This window comes from Biomphalaria glabrata, chromosome 6, assembly GCF_947242115.1.
Source record: "Biomphalaria glabrata chromosome 6, xgBioGlab47.1, whole genome shotgun sequence".
NCBI lineage: Eukaryota > Metazoa > Mollusca > Gastropoda > Planorbidae > Biomphalaria > Biomphalaria glabrata.
The window spans coordinates 27,460,918-27,476,594 of NC_074716.1; the positions used below are offsets into that span (position 1 = coordinate 27,460,918).

At 31.9% G+C, this 15,677-nt stretch overlaps 1 protein-coding gene and 1 long non-coding RNA gene across 12 annotated transcripts; one reads left to right on the forward strand and one right to left on the reverse strand.

Moving 5' to 3' along the window:
• Positions 1-4,505: 4,505 nt before the first annotated feature.
• Positions 4,506-15,580, reverse strand: LOC106070042 (transcription initiation factor TFIID subunit 12-like). 11 transcript variants are annotated; one of them, XR_008778543.1, is made up of 8 exons: positions 15,506-15,580; positions 9,916-9,984; positions 7,743-7,976; positions 7,275-7,457; positions 6,473-6,587; positions 6,022-6,110; positions 5,486-5,918; positions 4,506-5,447 (listed from the first exon to the last, which is right to left on the reverse strand). XR_008778543.1 is itself a non-coding variant. In XM_013229856.2 (8 exons), the coding sequence occupies exons 4-8, from the start codon at positions 7,956-7,958 to the stop codon at positions 5,880-5,882; spliced, it is 642 nt and encodes a 213-aa protein (XP_013085310.2). In that variant the 5' UTR covers positions 7,959-7,976; positions 9,262-9,659; positions 9,916-9,984; positions 15,506-15,559; the 3' UTR covers positions 4,506-5,879. The 11 variants fall into 11 exon arrangements, 10 of the variants coding, with proteins under 10 accessions (XP_013085310.2, XP_013085313.2, XP_013085311.2 ...); XM_013229856.2 differs by adding an exon at positions 9,262-9,659 and having other exon boundaries at positions 4,506-5,918; positions 15,506-15,559; XM_013229859.2 differs by adding an exon at positions 9,262-9,659 and having other exon boundaries at positions 4,506-5,918; positions 9,929-9,984; positions 15,506-15,540.
• On the forward strand, positions 10,239-14,324 carry LOC129926804 (uncharacterized). Its single transcript, XR_008778544.1, has 2 exons — positions 10,239-10,445; positions 12,346-14,324. It is a non-coding gene; the product is annotated as an uncharacterized LOC129926804 (long non-coding RNA).
• Positions 15,581-15,677: the final 97 nt, after the last annotated feature.

A 15,677-nucleotide genomic window follows, 5' to 3' on the forward strand; every position in this document is an offset into this window, starting at 1 on the left:
CTATTGTTAAACTATGAATGTTGTGAATAAGGTAACATCATAGAGTTTCTCACTGGATGTAATTTTAAATAAGTCAAAAAGAAGTATGAAGTAATATTTTATCATTTATTTTATAGTATATTAACAAGGAGCTATTAATAATAAGATTCCAGAAACTGGGTTATGTAATATATTGGACTATTGAGTGAAGTCTGAGATTTATGGGGATTCCAAAAGCATGATTTGCAATTTATATCTATCATTGTGATGCTGATGAACATCACATAATTTTATATTAAAGTTGAATGTGTGTCTGAAATGCTTGTTAACTCATTCATTGTATGAAAGGTGGGGGGAACCTAGTACTTGAACTACTTGGATAGTTGTTGCCACAATGCTACTTCTTTAAATCTCCTGTTTATAATTTTGGCAGTGGAAATGGTAGCCCAGTCAGGTGTTGCACAACTATTAAGATCTTGATAATGGTATATGTCAGAGGTGGGCAAGTTACGGCCCGCGGGCCTTTATGCGGCCCACCAAAGAGTTTTATGCGGCCCGCTGACACTTATAGAAATCACATTAAAAAATGCGAATGTATTTTTAAAAAAATGTTATATATACATCATTGAAACTTCTGATTCCTATCACTTATGATAAAAAGGTTAAAGAAACATTGTCTCTACATGTCATTCTAAGAAATTTGAAGTAAACGAAGATTATGCTAATTGTCAATATTTTGAAATATTCAGTTAAAGATACAAACTCAGGCCAGTTTTTATTCAATGCAATGAAGAACAGTGTTGGAGGTGTTTGGTTCGATTGGAACAAGATGGCAAGTGTAACAACTGATGGAGCCCAATCTTTGACTAAGAATAACAGTTTTTACGAATAAATTAAAGAACAATATCCCAATCATAAGCTCTAAACGGCTGCAGTGAATGTCAAACATATTACTGACCCAATTATCTCAGTGATGAAACTTATCAGAGCAAGGGGTCTTAACCACAGGCAGTTCCCAGAAGTATTGGAGGATTTGGAAACAAAACATTCCAATCTTCGGTACAACAGTAGTATCCGTTTTACCCACTGGCTTAGCATGGAAAAATATGTTTCTTGAAAGACATTGAATGTCACTTTGTTACTAATATTTCTAATGAAGAGTGGAAGAGAAACTTCAAGTATTTTATAGGTAGTATTCCAATATTGTTGTTTTTTCATATGTATGTACATGTTAAATTTCAAACAAAGCTTTCCCAATTCTCCTGGCAAGCTAGTGAAAACAGGTGAAACTATTACTAGCGAAATGGTTGAAAAGTACAAGACTTATTTGGATTCCTTGATTGAGGAATTTGAAAACAAATTTTAAAACTTCAAGAACTTGGAACCAGTTTCCTATGCCCTCAGCTCACCATGTCATGTAGAAGTGATAAAGCTCCAGAGGACATACCTGAACACAACTTATGGCCTGATACTGAAGTGTTTCAGTCAGTTCTTCCTCGGGAGTTTTATGGTTGCCAGAAGCTGTAGTTTCACACTTTAAAATACTTTGATGCTAAACTTTCACATTGTTTGGGTCCACATATATCTCTCAGCAAACTTTTATTTGTTTTGGAAAATAAAGAAGTGTAAGAACAAGTCGATGCTGACTGACTGTTATTTGACAGCAGTCACTAGGAAAACAACTAGTAAGCTAGTTCAGTTCTACATTATGCTCGAGTGTAAGCACTTAAATACTTCACAATAAGTACAACAGTTTTAGAAACTTCTAACTCTTGTTGTAATTCCTCAATTGGGAGTGAAAAGGATGAAATCTAAATGTACATACAGTATAAATGTGAATTCAAAGGCACTATAGACATTCAGCTAGCGTTATTTTCTGTATATATATATATATATATATTGTTACGAATCTCACTATCCAGGCTCTCTGCAAACTGCACCATACACCACCAACTTAAAGAACTTGACAACTCAGGGCTCCAAAGTAACGTAACAATTTAATAGTTGAATAAATAACAGCCAATACTGTACAATTGGCAACACGTACACTGAACAAATATCTCTCCGATAACACCGTACCGCCGTATCAACTCTTGCACTGACCTCTTCGTCTTGTTCCTGGCTTGCACTGGGTTCAACAGTTCAGGACTGACTTCACACACTAGGCTCGTTGTGTCAGACTCGATCGCAGACCAAGATCAAGACGCCGTTCGTCTCAACAGTACTTGACAGTACTCCGCACTGAACGGTCGTAATGCTCCGTACAGAACCACACCGTTGAACTGTGCTGTAGTGAACCTTCTGTCGTGAAACCCTTTTCTGAACCGTCTTGACTGCAACACCTCCGCTCTTATATAGGGTCCCTACTGGCCTTCTCGAACCAGACAGAACGCCTCTCGACGTTTCTAGGTGGTCAGGTGACTACAACTCTCGTGACGCTCCTGAGCTCTGTTCACGACGTCGATCCTTCCCGAACCGTCATGTTGACACTCGTCTCTGCCGACCGTCATAACTCGTCACGGTTGACCGCTCATCTAGCGCTGGCCTGGGGCGATTTGCGTCTGCTGACTACACTCACACCACTACCCCTCTATGTGCCACCACCAGGTTTATAACGATATATATATATGTGTGTGTGTGCGGCCCCCGCTTTCCAAATTTTTGTTAATGCGGCCCTCGATAGAAAAAGGTTGCCCACCCCTGGTATATGTTATTGTGTTCAATAGGTTAATTTCTGTCTCAAGCTCAACACTGAAGAGCTTGTCTTATCATTGTTACAAGCTGTAACTGAAAACTTGCTAAAACTATGCAGCTTATGATGATAATTCAAAAGTACAATTTTTAAAACTTGATGTTTAAATATTTTTAACAATATACAATTGAAGAAAGATAGTGAAAAAAAAATGTGAATAAGGTAGCCTTTGTCCTCTTAAGTGTTTATCTTTGTTTAGTTTAGTGTAATGCATACTAAAAATATATTTATGAAAAATGGACAATAACACATTAACTTTTAATTAAATTTTTTTTAAAATCAAGAATTCATAGAAATCTTTACCTATAACAAAACAGATAAAATAAGCTTCTTAAAAGTGAGTGTGGTTTATTTCAATCATATCCTATAATAATCTGTTATTGGACCTTTTACTTGTAAACATTGTGAAAAAAAAAAAAAATTTGGTTGAAAAACTATTTAGCGTTAAATGATATGTAACTTATGTAACCAATTTTATCTGTCTAGTAAAAATGAAGGCTCCTTCTGTTACTTTGCTATCTACCTGGTATATGCAAATGATGTTAAGATTGTCTGTTTCTGTGATCATTGTTAATATCATGTGGACAGCACTATTCCCTGAAATTTTTGATAGACATTGAAGCTGGTTTGATTTTTGTCCTAAAAATCTTGAAATTCCAAAGAGATTCTTACTTAAAACCTCTTGGTTTGGAACTCAAGCCCTCTACTACATCTGCACAACACAATACTATGGCTTGAACTCGAAAACATTTTAAGCTGTTGCTTAACCCTCTTCATTAGTCCTATGCTTTCCAGATCCATACTTCTCAAGTTAACTAGGGATTAAGGCACAACCTATTATGAACAGTTTTCTTAGTTGTGTTCCAGCTAGCGGTTGGAATGTTTCTCAAACATGCATCAAGTCTGCTTGAAGTGGAGCATGCAAAGGAGACTAAAATCCCTATTTCTATTAGAAGTATCAGTAGAAAGCTCTTTCATAAAATAAACATAATACTTTACAAATACCCAACAGAAAGATAATGCATGCGGCTAAGGGTTACTTTACATGTTAATAGAGACAGTTGGAGAAGTCTCTACACAATTCTTGAATTGAAATATATTTGTATTTGAACATCTCTTAGCTCATTATGCCTCCCCTCTTCACCCTAAAAGATCACCATCAGCTGAAACTGTGCAGGACTTAAAAACGTCAAAGAGCCCTATTAATTCTAATCTAAAATTGTATTATTTGTTGTTTTTTTTAATGATAAATCAATATCATTTTAAGTATCATTACATGCACAACTTAAACCCTGAATTTCATTCGGTCTCAAAACAGCACGCAAACCCCAGCAATTAATTTCATCCTAGTGCTAGTTCCTTGAAACATTTTATGATGTCCAGTAGCTTTCCAAAAGTGTTCCTAAATTATTGCAGAAGTGGGCTTAATGAAAATGTTCTATTTTCATGTCTTATTTTTATCACACAACTAATACATCAGCATTCTATTGGTGGAAATTGTGTGGTACTTTTATGGGTTGCTATGGATTTTTAAATCATGATATTGTTAAACCGATGTAATACTGAAAGATTTATGTTCTCAAGGCCTGTATGAGACCATAGCTGAGCCGATGTGAATTAAACTTAGTATTTTGACATAACGTTTTGTGTCTTAAGAAATTTTGCAATTTTAGTTAAATAAGTTGTAGTTAATATTGAAGAAAAATGTTATCATTGAAGGCAGTTTTATTTCACAAAATGTGTTAATATGGTAAAGAAAAACACAAGACTAAAATGAATAAAAAAAAAAAAAGATTTAATTATCTTCACAATATAACCTGATCAGCCAACAATATTAAAACTTTTTTTTTTCTGTAACAACACTTGTAACAATGAAGATATTAATGCATAATTATATTTATATCTTTAAAAAAAAAAAGACCCAAAAAGAATTGTAGGTCAAATAAAAAATGTACTACATGATGATTGACAAATAGTCCATTGTTTCCTACCACGTATTGCCATGGTACAAAGCCTTGCTGAATTAAGGAAGGCACTAAAAATTCTTACTTTAATTTCAACAGAATCTAAGGTATAGAAGAAAATATATGTAGAAAACTCAACTAAATTGTTTTCTGTTTCACTCAAATGTTTTGTATAGAAAATATAAAGGGACCCAAATCTTTAAGCAAGCTAAAAGATTTTTTTTAAAGATCCTGTCATTTGACATACAATATAATTACAGTTTAATGAACTATGAGAATTAAAATAAAAACAACAAATGAAGACATACTACATCAGAAAAGGTAACAGCATAAAATAAATACAGTAGACAATGACTATAAATGTCACCTCTCTTACAAATCACTTGACATTCATCTTGTTCAATGGTAGCCCCCCCCCCCCTCCCAAAAGCAAGAAACAATTCATCCCCCACATTATATAATCTGTGGATGTTTTCATTTCAACATACAATGAAGAGATTAAGTCCTTCATGAAAAACAAAAAGTTGAATTAGTCATGGTGAGTTACATTACAGTAAAATGCAGTCAGTCAAATTAATGATACTACATTCACATAAGGGCTTCACACCACAAAACACACACAAAAAAAGACAGGAAATATAGTGGTATGAGACAAACATAAACATATCTGTTTCAAAGTAAGTGATGGCCAATAAAAGGTCACAACACTTTGTAAACCAATGAACAGCTTTACTTTGTATGTTCTTTAAACACTGAACATCTAAACTATACTTTGTATGTTCTTTAAAACACTGAACAGCTAAACTATACTTTGTATGTTCTTTAGCCACCAAACAGATAAACTATACTTTGTATTTTCTTTAGCAACTGAACAACTAAACTTTACTTTGTATGTTCTTAAACTACAGTAAAGCTAAACTTTACTTTGTATGTTTTTTTTGAAAGTTTCTAAGGATCCATAAGGAAATAGTATTTTATTAACTGCAAAGCATTTAAAAAAGAGTCAAAATTGAAACAATGTCAAATATTCAGTTAAACAACTTTAAAAATAGAAACTAGTCTGATGATAGAAAGAAAAACATACACATTTTAAATCGCACCTTAACAAACCAACATGAAATAATATGGAGCTTGTGCACCAAGCACAACATGTATAAACTGGCATAGTCTTGTGATGATATGCTTTAATACTTTTTTAACGTCTTTCTTATCAATGCCATTCTCTGAAGAAACAAATTTAAAAAATTTCAAAGGTTAATTAAATAAAATAAATTTGAAAAAAATAATGATTTTCTTTACGCACATAAAAAAAATAAAAAAATATACCTGTTTGTGTGCTTCTGTGGTGATTGATTTTTTGTAAGGACGAAGTTCTTCTGAACCAAATCCAGGAACTTGCATATTCCAGCTACGATCTGATATAGAAAAAATGAAGATAAAGTCAACAGTGCTAAGTATTGTATGAGTTTTCCCACTCTCCACAAACATTAGTTACTCCCTGGCATTCATCTGAATAAATACGTCTCTGATGGATTTTTTTTTAGCATTCTTTGACAAACAGGATGATAAACATTCTTTCACATTCTGTGGTTAAGTACTCAGTCTAACAATTGTTAAGTACTCAGTCTAACAATTGTGTGCGAAGATAAACTTTTTGTAAGCAGCTATTTAAAAAAAACATTGTAGTTTTTTATTCTTTGAACATTTGTTGATTGCCAACTTTCATTGCTTGTAGTAAGATTGGTTTTGAATTAGAATCAAAAGGGCACTTCCTTACCTAAACAAAGCTGTACATCTTTTGCTTCCAAAGTGTTGGACCTCCTGTGTCTGGCCAGCTGACATGAGGCTGACACAATGTTTTCAATAAAGTCATCTGCTACTTGTAAAAGTACCTAAACAACAGAAGGAAGAATCATTAGCTGCATAAACAAAGACAATGTGATGAAACATGACTGTTGTCTTACAGACCACCTGGTCAAATGGATATGGAAATGAATTTTAACCCTGAGCGCTCTCTTGAGTCCACACAGATTTTGTAATGCCAAACACAAGTAGGGGGAAAAGTTAATTAGTATATTTGATTTAATTGATATCAGAACACATGCAATATTTAACCTCTTAGACAGACTTTTTATAGAAAGATTTTGTAAAAAATAAATAAATGATGTAATTTTATAATGTCCATTGTCTTGTTTTTAAGACACACAGATGAGATATCTAAATAAATGTTAACAATTAATAAAAACACAAATTAAATGTGTAAATAAATGTTTAACAATAACAATACTTACATATAGTTATATCAAATTGAATGAAAAACAACACCATGAAAGATTTTGTCCATAACCTTATAGACAGTAAACAACATTTTCAATTTTTGTTAAGTTAACCCTTTAACGATTAGGTAGGTGTTAAATGATCAGCACCATGACCAACCTTATTGACATTAACCAGAAATTTCAGTTTGGTTGTCCAGCTATGTACATAGAGAAACCAATCTTGATAGTGTTTAGGTTTTCATAAAAATTGGTAAACATTTATTTCAACGTAGAAATAACTATAGGAATACATGTGCTCACATCTTCTACATCGTCATCCATCTGCTCAAGAGGATCCACTTCCTTAACAAGGTCACGCAGCCTGGCTTTATCCAAGACTCCAGAACTAACTGAACCTTGGTTATTGACTGATGATGTAGCTGCTTGAGAGTTGGAAGATGATTGCCTAACACTAGATTCTGATGATTTACCAGCATTCATCATCTTCAAAGAAAAGAATAATTTATACATAAATGTATTTTCTTTTTGTAAGAGTTTAAAAATGTGTACATTCTGAATGGAAATTATAGACTTAATATTGAAATGGAATATTGTCCATTACAAACATAATGGATAATGGGAAAAAAAAAAAAAAAAGATACCATTCACTTAAAAAAAAATAATTTATCTATGCAAAAAAATAATTATTCAAGCAGCATTAATCAATGAAAATTGGACTTGATTTGGTATACAAAATTCTACAGGATGTAAATTTTAAATACTACTAACATTTCCAACAGGAACAATAATTTGTTCTGGTTGTGAAGATACAGGCTGTTGGTTTCTGACCACTAATGGGCTACTGTTTGCTGCCATAAGGATTGGCGACCCCAAAGGACCATTGTTCATGATTGAAGCTGTGTTATTAATGTTATTGTGTGAAGGGTTGGGACTTGTTGCTCCAGACAGAGCTGAGGGAGTTGAGACCAGGTTCTGAAAACTCATTATGCTGTGTTGGACAATCTGTGAACAAAAAGAAGCAATTAGCTGCTTGTAGCTACATGAAATGTAATTATGTATTAAGACAAAAACAAACATTATTGTGAATAAATGTAATCAATAAAATTCAAGAACAAATGATCAACAGAGAGAAATCAAACCATCACCGTAAACTTTTTGAATAAATTCTTGAGAAGGTAAAATCTCATTTTATAAGCCTTGGATCAAAACCCTTCAGTTGTGCATTACATGTTCATGTTTACAGCAAGTGGCTCCACCAGAAAAATTCTGGAATAACATTGACTCAAGAGGTACCACTATAACTTCTTGGGTACCAGTTTAGAACAAATATTTTTTCTCAGATTTCTAAAGAAAATTAAAAACTAAAATAAAATTTTACAAACTTTGAAATGATTTTCATATTTCACTATTAAGTGCAAAGACTACTTATTACTACTTTTAGTAATAAAGTATATGTATGTATGTATGCCAAAATATGTTGATGATTTTATATTTATGATTGTTTCAAAACATTATTTTCTTTCCTTTTTTATATCTATAATGGCACAAAGAGAATCACTTGCTGGAGAAGTACAAAATGATTAAAACACACTGAAAAAACTTCTGTGTTCTTCTTTCCTTTCTTTTAATAAACCTCTTTAAACTCATTCAAACAATGCATTGATTCTCAATTTAGCATCAACTTGACATAAAATTCTTGTGAATTCACTGAAGTAATAAAACAACTAGTGTTTCTTAGTTACACTATTACAACTTTACTCTGATACAACATCATACTTACACAACTTAGTACTGATACAAATGAACTTTCTATATTTAACTTGACTCTAAACAATGTTAGACACCTTATTTATAGTTTAGTTATTTAGCGACGCACCACAGAAGACGCATATTGAACGGGTAATATACAGACTTTATGAATGTGCATACAATTTAATTTAAATACATTAACTTTAGTCGCTGATACCTTTTATTGATTTACGTCTTTCTGCCTCTTGTAGCCAATCTCATATATATCAACTCACTCAGTCTGGTACAAATTTTGTAAATTATAACATTATTTCTCCCACAGATCATTACATCTAAAATTTAGTGACTAGAATCACTAGATTATCTAGATCTAGTGATCCTAGTCCTAGATGTAGATCTAGTCATCTACTCATCATCATCTAGACTAGTATTCTTAGATCTATATCTAAATTCGCTACTTTGACATCTTCAATCTAGAATTCTAGACTAAGACTAGAATATTATATTAATATTGAAATATTGTAATTAGTATTCTTACTTTTTGTACATGGAGTTGAAAGTTTATAACAATTATAACCAGAATCTATAAAGACATTCAAGATTCACTAAAGCTCATGGATCGATGATGACCATATTTGTCATTCAGGGGGCTGAGAGCTTTGTAATGCGGCTTTGTGCCTCCTCAAGTGTACAGTGAGACCTATGAATGTGAGCCCGGAATGTTCAGCTGCACAGTGGGCAGGTTTTTTCAGCTAAAACTAGACTAGTGTCAGTGGTCTTGCTTTTTTTCTGCCAGCGCTGTTCTCTTGTCCTCAGCAATTATAAATGTCTCCTTCTGTCTCACAAGACAATGGATGCACCAGTTACATGCACAAACTGTGGCAAACTCTGACGCTCCAGAATTGGCTTGATCAGTTACTCCAGATTCTGCACCATCTCAAAACAAAACCAAAGACTCATCTGGGTGCATCCACCATAGTATTATACTTAAAAACTTATTTATCTAGTTATAGTATAGTATTTATACTATATATACTTATTATGACTTATACTTAGATTTTAGATCTACTATACGAGTAACTATAGACATAGTAGATCTATAATTGTAGCTAGAAACTAGATTTAGATGATCTATTTTAAACTATACTATATATATTTATATTTAATTTTATTTGTTTTGTAAACAGTTTACCTCTTTCACTCACTCTTGTCTCTACTCTCAGTCTCTGGCAGAATATTTTTCGTCTTTCACTCTAATAAACTGTAATTAAAATAATATAATTTATATTATAATTATTATAATAATAGTTAATAGTCTTTGGGCACTTTGGCTCTAGAGTCTACTAGAATCTAGATTATTTTCTAGATCTAGTCAATCTAGACTATTCTACTACTTATTCTAGACTCTTACTAGATCTAATACTAGTGACTTAAGACTTAGTCTTACTAAGTTACTAGATTTAACAATTTAACTAGATATATATTATATATCTATTAGTATTACTTTACTTAAAGACCAACTGAAGAGGTTTTTTTCGAAATTGAGATAGCGATTGATTTAGATAGTAGATAGCATCAAAGTTAGTTCCTAAAAATTTGAGATTTTAGAAAAGCGTATTTATATTAGAAAAAGTAATTTAAAAGTGGAAAAAATAACGAGATTTGAAAATCAGCTTCAATGGCCGAAACCGGAAGTGACGTATTGTAATGGACTGAGAAAATGTAAATAAAAATAGACATGGCTGGATACGTTATTGATAGCGATTCAGATGATAAACTTATCTAAATCTAGCTGTCCAACAATTTTAAATGATACTTATCATGGGATGCACCAAAATGCCCTGAAGAGAACTCTTCTACTTTTTCAAAATATATTCTAGAGCAGACTATTGAATTAATATAATTATAGATAGATTATAATAGGACTAGTCACTAGATTATAGTTATACTATTATAGTAGATTTAAGTAGATTGTCACTAGATTCTAAATCTAGATCTAGTCTACTCTAGTATCATCAAGTACTAGAATATCATCTAGGTCTAGGTATACTATACTTAGAGTCACTTAGACTATACTAGTCACTCACTAGATCTAGTAGATCTAGTTTATAAATACTTGACTTGTATTATTGTACTAATTGTATTAATACTACTAGTTAAGTAGTACTAGTAATAGTTTATAAACTAATAGATTTAACTAATTTAAGTAGATCTAGACTAGCCTCTATGTTAAGTTTAAGCCCAGTCGCCAACATTTTTTAATACTTGAATTTGTATATCTCTGTTCTGTAATAGTAAGACCTAGTGAGTAGTGTCCTAGCAATAGCATAAAGATTATTCATAGATATAAATATAATATTATAATAGTCAAGGACTAAACCTAAAGCCTAAGCTAAATCTATATAGAATATATTTATACTCTTTACTAGCCCTTACTATACTTATTAATAAGGCTAAACTTTAGATCTAAAAAAATAATAAGTCATCATTTATATTGGTAGATCTAGACTAGCCTCTATGTTAAGTTTAAGCCCAGTCGCCAACATTTTTTAATACTTGAATTTGTATATCTCTGTTCTGTAATAGTAAGACCTAGTGAGTAGTGTCCTAGCAATAGCATAAAGATTATTCATAGATATAAATATAATATTATAATAGTCAAGGACTAAACCTAAAGCCTAAGCTAAATCTATATAGAATATATTTATACTCTTTACTAGCCCTTACTATACTTATTAATAAGGCTAAACTTTAGATCTAAAAAAATAATAAGTCATCATTTATATTGGTAATATAAAATACAGATTTTTACTAAACACATGTCGTGACATTTCTTTAAGTCTTAAACTTAAACAGGGCCGGTCCTAACGATTGCGGGGCCCTATGTGAAACTGATTGCGCTGGGCCTAGTCTGGGTGGGAATAAGGATAATAAGTGAAAATTAAGATTTCGTATTTAAAAAAAATTCGACTTTGAATTTTATTAAATCTTTACTAAGTACAAAATTACGATCAAATTAACTTTACTTTACGAACTTTGCAACCTATGGCATATTAAAATGCCAGTCACTCTATTAAAATAAATAAAGTATGGAAACTTCTGATTAAAGTGAAAATTTGCCTGATTATTACATTTTAGTACATGAAAGCTGACAATGTCTTATTTCGTTTATCGCGCGTAGGATTAGCGATTTCCGGAATGAATGACACCCACAATTTTGTCTATTTTTCAGGAGATTTTTATGAGATTTCCAGGTTTTATATATACTGATATATATATATATATATATATATATTGCAATTTAACTATTACACCTAGAATTAGCACGAAGCCTATGAAAGTGCAGGGCCCACTGCGACCGCATAGGTTGCAGAGGCTTAAGACCGGCCCTGGTCTTATATATATTAGATTACCTAGAGTAGAGTAATTTATTATTATTAAGAACAATAAGAGTTAGATGTTGATGTTAGATCAGATAATCAGTATAACATATATAATATATATATATATATATATATATATATATATATATATATATATATATATAACCACTAGTTCTATATATGTATACATAATTAAGTATAAATGTTAATAAATAAATTTTTTAAAATCTATTTTACAGAAAACATATATGACATGTGGCATACAGACAAGTTTACTAGATGGATCTTTCATCATTTTGGAAATACAATATTCCCTGTGAAACAAATCACAGAAACATTCTACAATTTTATTTTATATAATAAATACCAATAAATGTAAATACAAAATCACATTTTAATAGAGTTCTTCATTATGCACACAACATTATTTTAGTATGTTCCTTTTCACTTGCTAGGTTTAGACAAAGTTTCGAATCAGGATTTAATATTATTAAGTCATAGCCCAAAACTCCAGCAGGATGTTAGTTAATGGCAGTAGTCAATGTTTGAACCTGAGACCACAGAGAAGACAGTTCGGAGTGCAAACCACACAACTTTCTGCGTTTCGAAACCTATTCAAATTTTTATGTTAATGCAGATCTGAATATCCATTGCAATGATGACTTGATCTGTAAAGGGGTTACATTTTTTAAAAATAAGTTGGATCTCATTCTTCGAATGATGCTATTTATTAGAAATTGAAACGTGGAATACATATTAGAGGCCAAAAGAAAATCCACTGATGAGGGAAGACGTAGACGTCGTAAAGAAAATTTAAATTGACCACCAGCTGAATATGGTTATGTCTTCGCTGGACGCGGCAAAATATCTAGTTTGCAGCTGCGGCTGCGTAGCCATGGAAAATACTGCATTTCTCATTAATCTTTCGACTCGACTGCCAGCCTTATTTATTAAACACTTTAAATTATGAATAGCTCTGCATTTTTTAATAACAATAAAAAAAATATATATATTCAGTGATTAACTGGCAATAATTTTAATTGGGTTACTAAAATTCAATAAAATGAGTTGCATAATTACATCAACAGTAGCCTAAATGCATTACTTAACATTATATTGATACTATAGTTTATTTTCCACTTCCCTGACTTCCCAGAGAAAAGAAAAAAACGACAACTCCTTCTCCAGTAGGATAATCTCTTTCATTTATAGTCTAAACACAATTTAAAACTTTGTTACCTACAGTTACAGATTAACTTGCTAACTTAACTATCTAATAATCTAATGATTCTCTAGCTATTCCAATTAACAAATGAGTCAAGCGTGAGATAAATGAAAACTCTTTAATTTTTAGATATATATTTATAGAACTATGTAAGTATATAGGCCCGAATATACGATACGAATATATTTAAATAAGAGTGTAATAAAATCCATATTTCGTATATTAACAGTATTATAGAACTGGTAGATCTAGGTCTAATTTTTGCCTTATAGATTAGTTTTTAGAAATTTAGATCTAGTACTTTTTTTACTATTAGATCTAAATCAGACTACTTTTAAGTCTAAGTTAAGGTTTAAGTTAAAGCTATTTGCCTAGTGTTGTACGGGGTTGTGACTCTAGATTCAAACTAAATATAATCGTATACTACAATAACTACATTGAATGAGCTCAACATTCACATTGTAATAATTGTTTTTTTCCCATTATATTGGGCCTATTTAGGGACGACTATAGGTTAATAATCACTATTAAGTGTATAGATAGAGTATATAATTTTAAACTTTGTTTTTCTAGGTCTAGGCCCAGCACCTCGATCGGATCAGTCTAAATAGATAGGTCTTATCTCTAAATATCCAATACTACTATTACTAGATCTAGACTTCATCTAATTGGATTTAGATCTAAATTTAGGTCTACTTCGCACATCATTAATGATTTGAGAAAAGAACTCTGCTCTTGATCAAAAGCAGTAGATCTAGAACTAGAATAAGCCTGAAGCAGTAACATAAGTGTTAGACACCTTATTTATATAGGTTAGTTATTTAGCGACGCACCATAGAAGACGCATATTGAACGGGACTAGTGACGTTTGGGATATGTTGGGTTAGAGACCGGAAAATCAGTTAGCGATAGAACATTCCAGGGTAACGACGTGTTTAGTGACAGAGACTTCTACTGTGGCCTTTTATCAGAATAAATCTATGTAAACTTGTTCATCATCGTTGACTACATCTCTTCACTCGTTACAATAGATGTTTGTCTCGTTCTATCTGGATTGTTGTTCAACTACACGGAATACACCCGAACAATTACACCCAAACGCCTGCAGAGTAATTGGTTGAAATCCAACAGTTATCCATGGTTGACTTCAAGACAGCCTGAACAAGCAACATCACATAAGCCATAAATTGCGTAACTTGACTAAAACGAAACATGTGAACTGAGGCTCGCGGTACTGCGTGGGCTGAAACGCTGTTCGCTTGACTAGATCAAGAATAAGCCGACAAACAGTAGATCTAACATGCAAAGCCATAAATTGCGTGATTTGACCTAATTTCCCCAACTCTAACATCCACTTTTTATAAATTGGCGTGTTTTAGTCGCCTTGGTTTTTAGAAACTAGCAATCCTGTAAAAAGGAATAGGGAAATACGCTAAGCCATAAACTGAAAAATTTGACCTAATTTCCCTTAAACTACGTCATCGACCTTGGTTGTCTGGAAAATACTGATCTCGAATGGCTTCGAGATTGTGAAATTTAATAGTCCCTAAAACTCACATTAAATTGCTTATATCTAAATAATTACAAAGAATATATGTCTAAAATTTCGTATGTATGTTTTTTTAAGCATTATGAATCTAAAAAAAAGTATAACACCGGTTTCCGCGTCTGACCCCAAAACCTCTTCAGTTGGTCTTTAAGAGTAAGAGACTAGAGTAGAGTCTAGTCACTCTTAACTCTGTCTTAAGACTTACTTAAAATATGAGTTAATACTAGATCTAGATTTAAATAGTTAAGTAGTTTAAGAACTAGAGTAGATTTAAGTCTAGCTACTGAGGCTACTCTACTAGATTTCTATGGAGTATGGTAAAAAGTTAATATAGACTAGATGTATAGACTTAATAGACTCTAGCTAGACTAGACGACTATTTCTCTAAATTCTAGATCTAGATTTCATATAGATCTAGAATAGATCTATATAGATTATAGAGTCTAGATCTAAATAAATGTAGAGTTGTAAACTCTTGACCTCATCTCTAGATCTAGACTAGATCTACTAATGTAGACTACAGTGTGACTACACTAGATCATCTATAGTATTCTAGAAATCTATAGAGTATACTTTATTTTCATCATTACGATTAAATTTTAATGCTAGATCTAGAATCACAGACCTAGATCTATATAATTATGTGGACTACAGGAGAGTTCTATTTCACAGGAAGTGATGCTTGCTTGCATTTTGAAAATAAGTTTAGTTTCGAACTAAAACATTGTTCTTACTTTACAATTAAAAATACTAATCTATAATTAAGTATCTGCAAATTTCTTTTATTTCTTAATCTG

Excerpts from the sequence above, each read along its gene's own strand:
- LOC106070042 (XM_013229852.2), bottom strand. The coding sequence starts at position 7,958 with ATGAGTTTTCAGAACCTGGTCTCAACTCCCTCAGCTCTGTCTGGAGCA. Across the intron at positions 7,458-7,742 it reads TTATTGTTCCTGTTGGAAAT|ATGATGAATGCTGGTAAATC; the intron begins GTTAGTAGTATT and ends TTTTCTTTGAAG. Across the intron at positions 5,919-6,021 it reads CCACAGAAGCACACAAACAG|AGAATGGCATTGATAAGAAA; the intron begins GTATATTTTTTT and ends TTGTTTCTTCAG.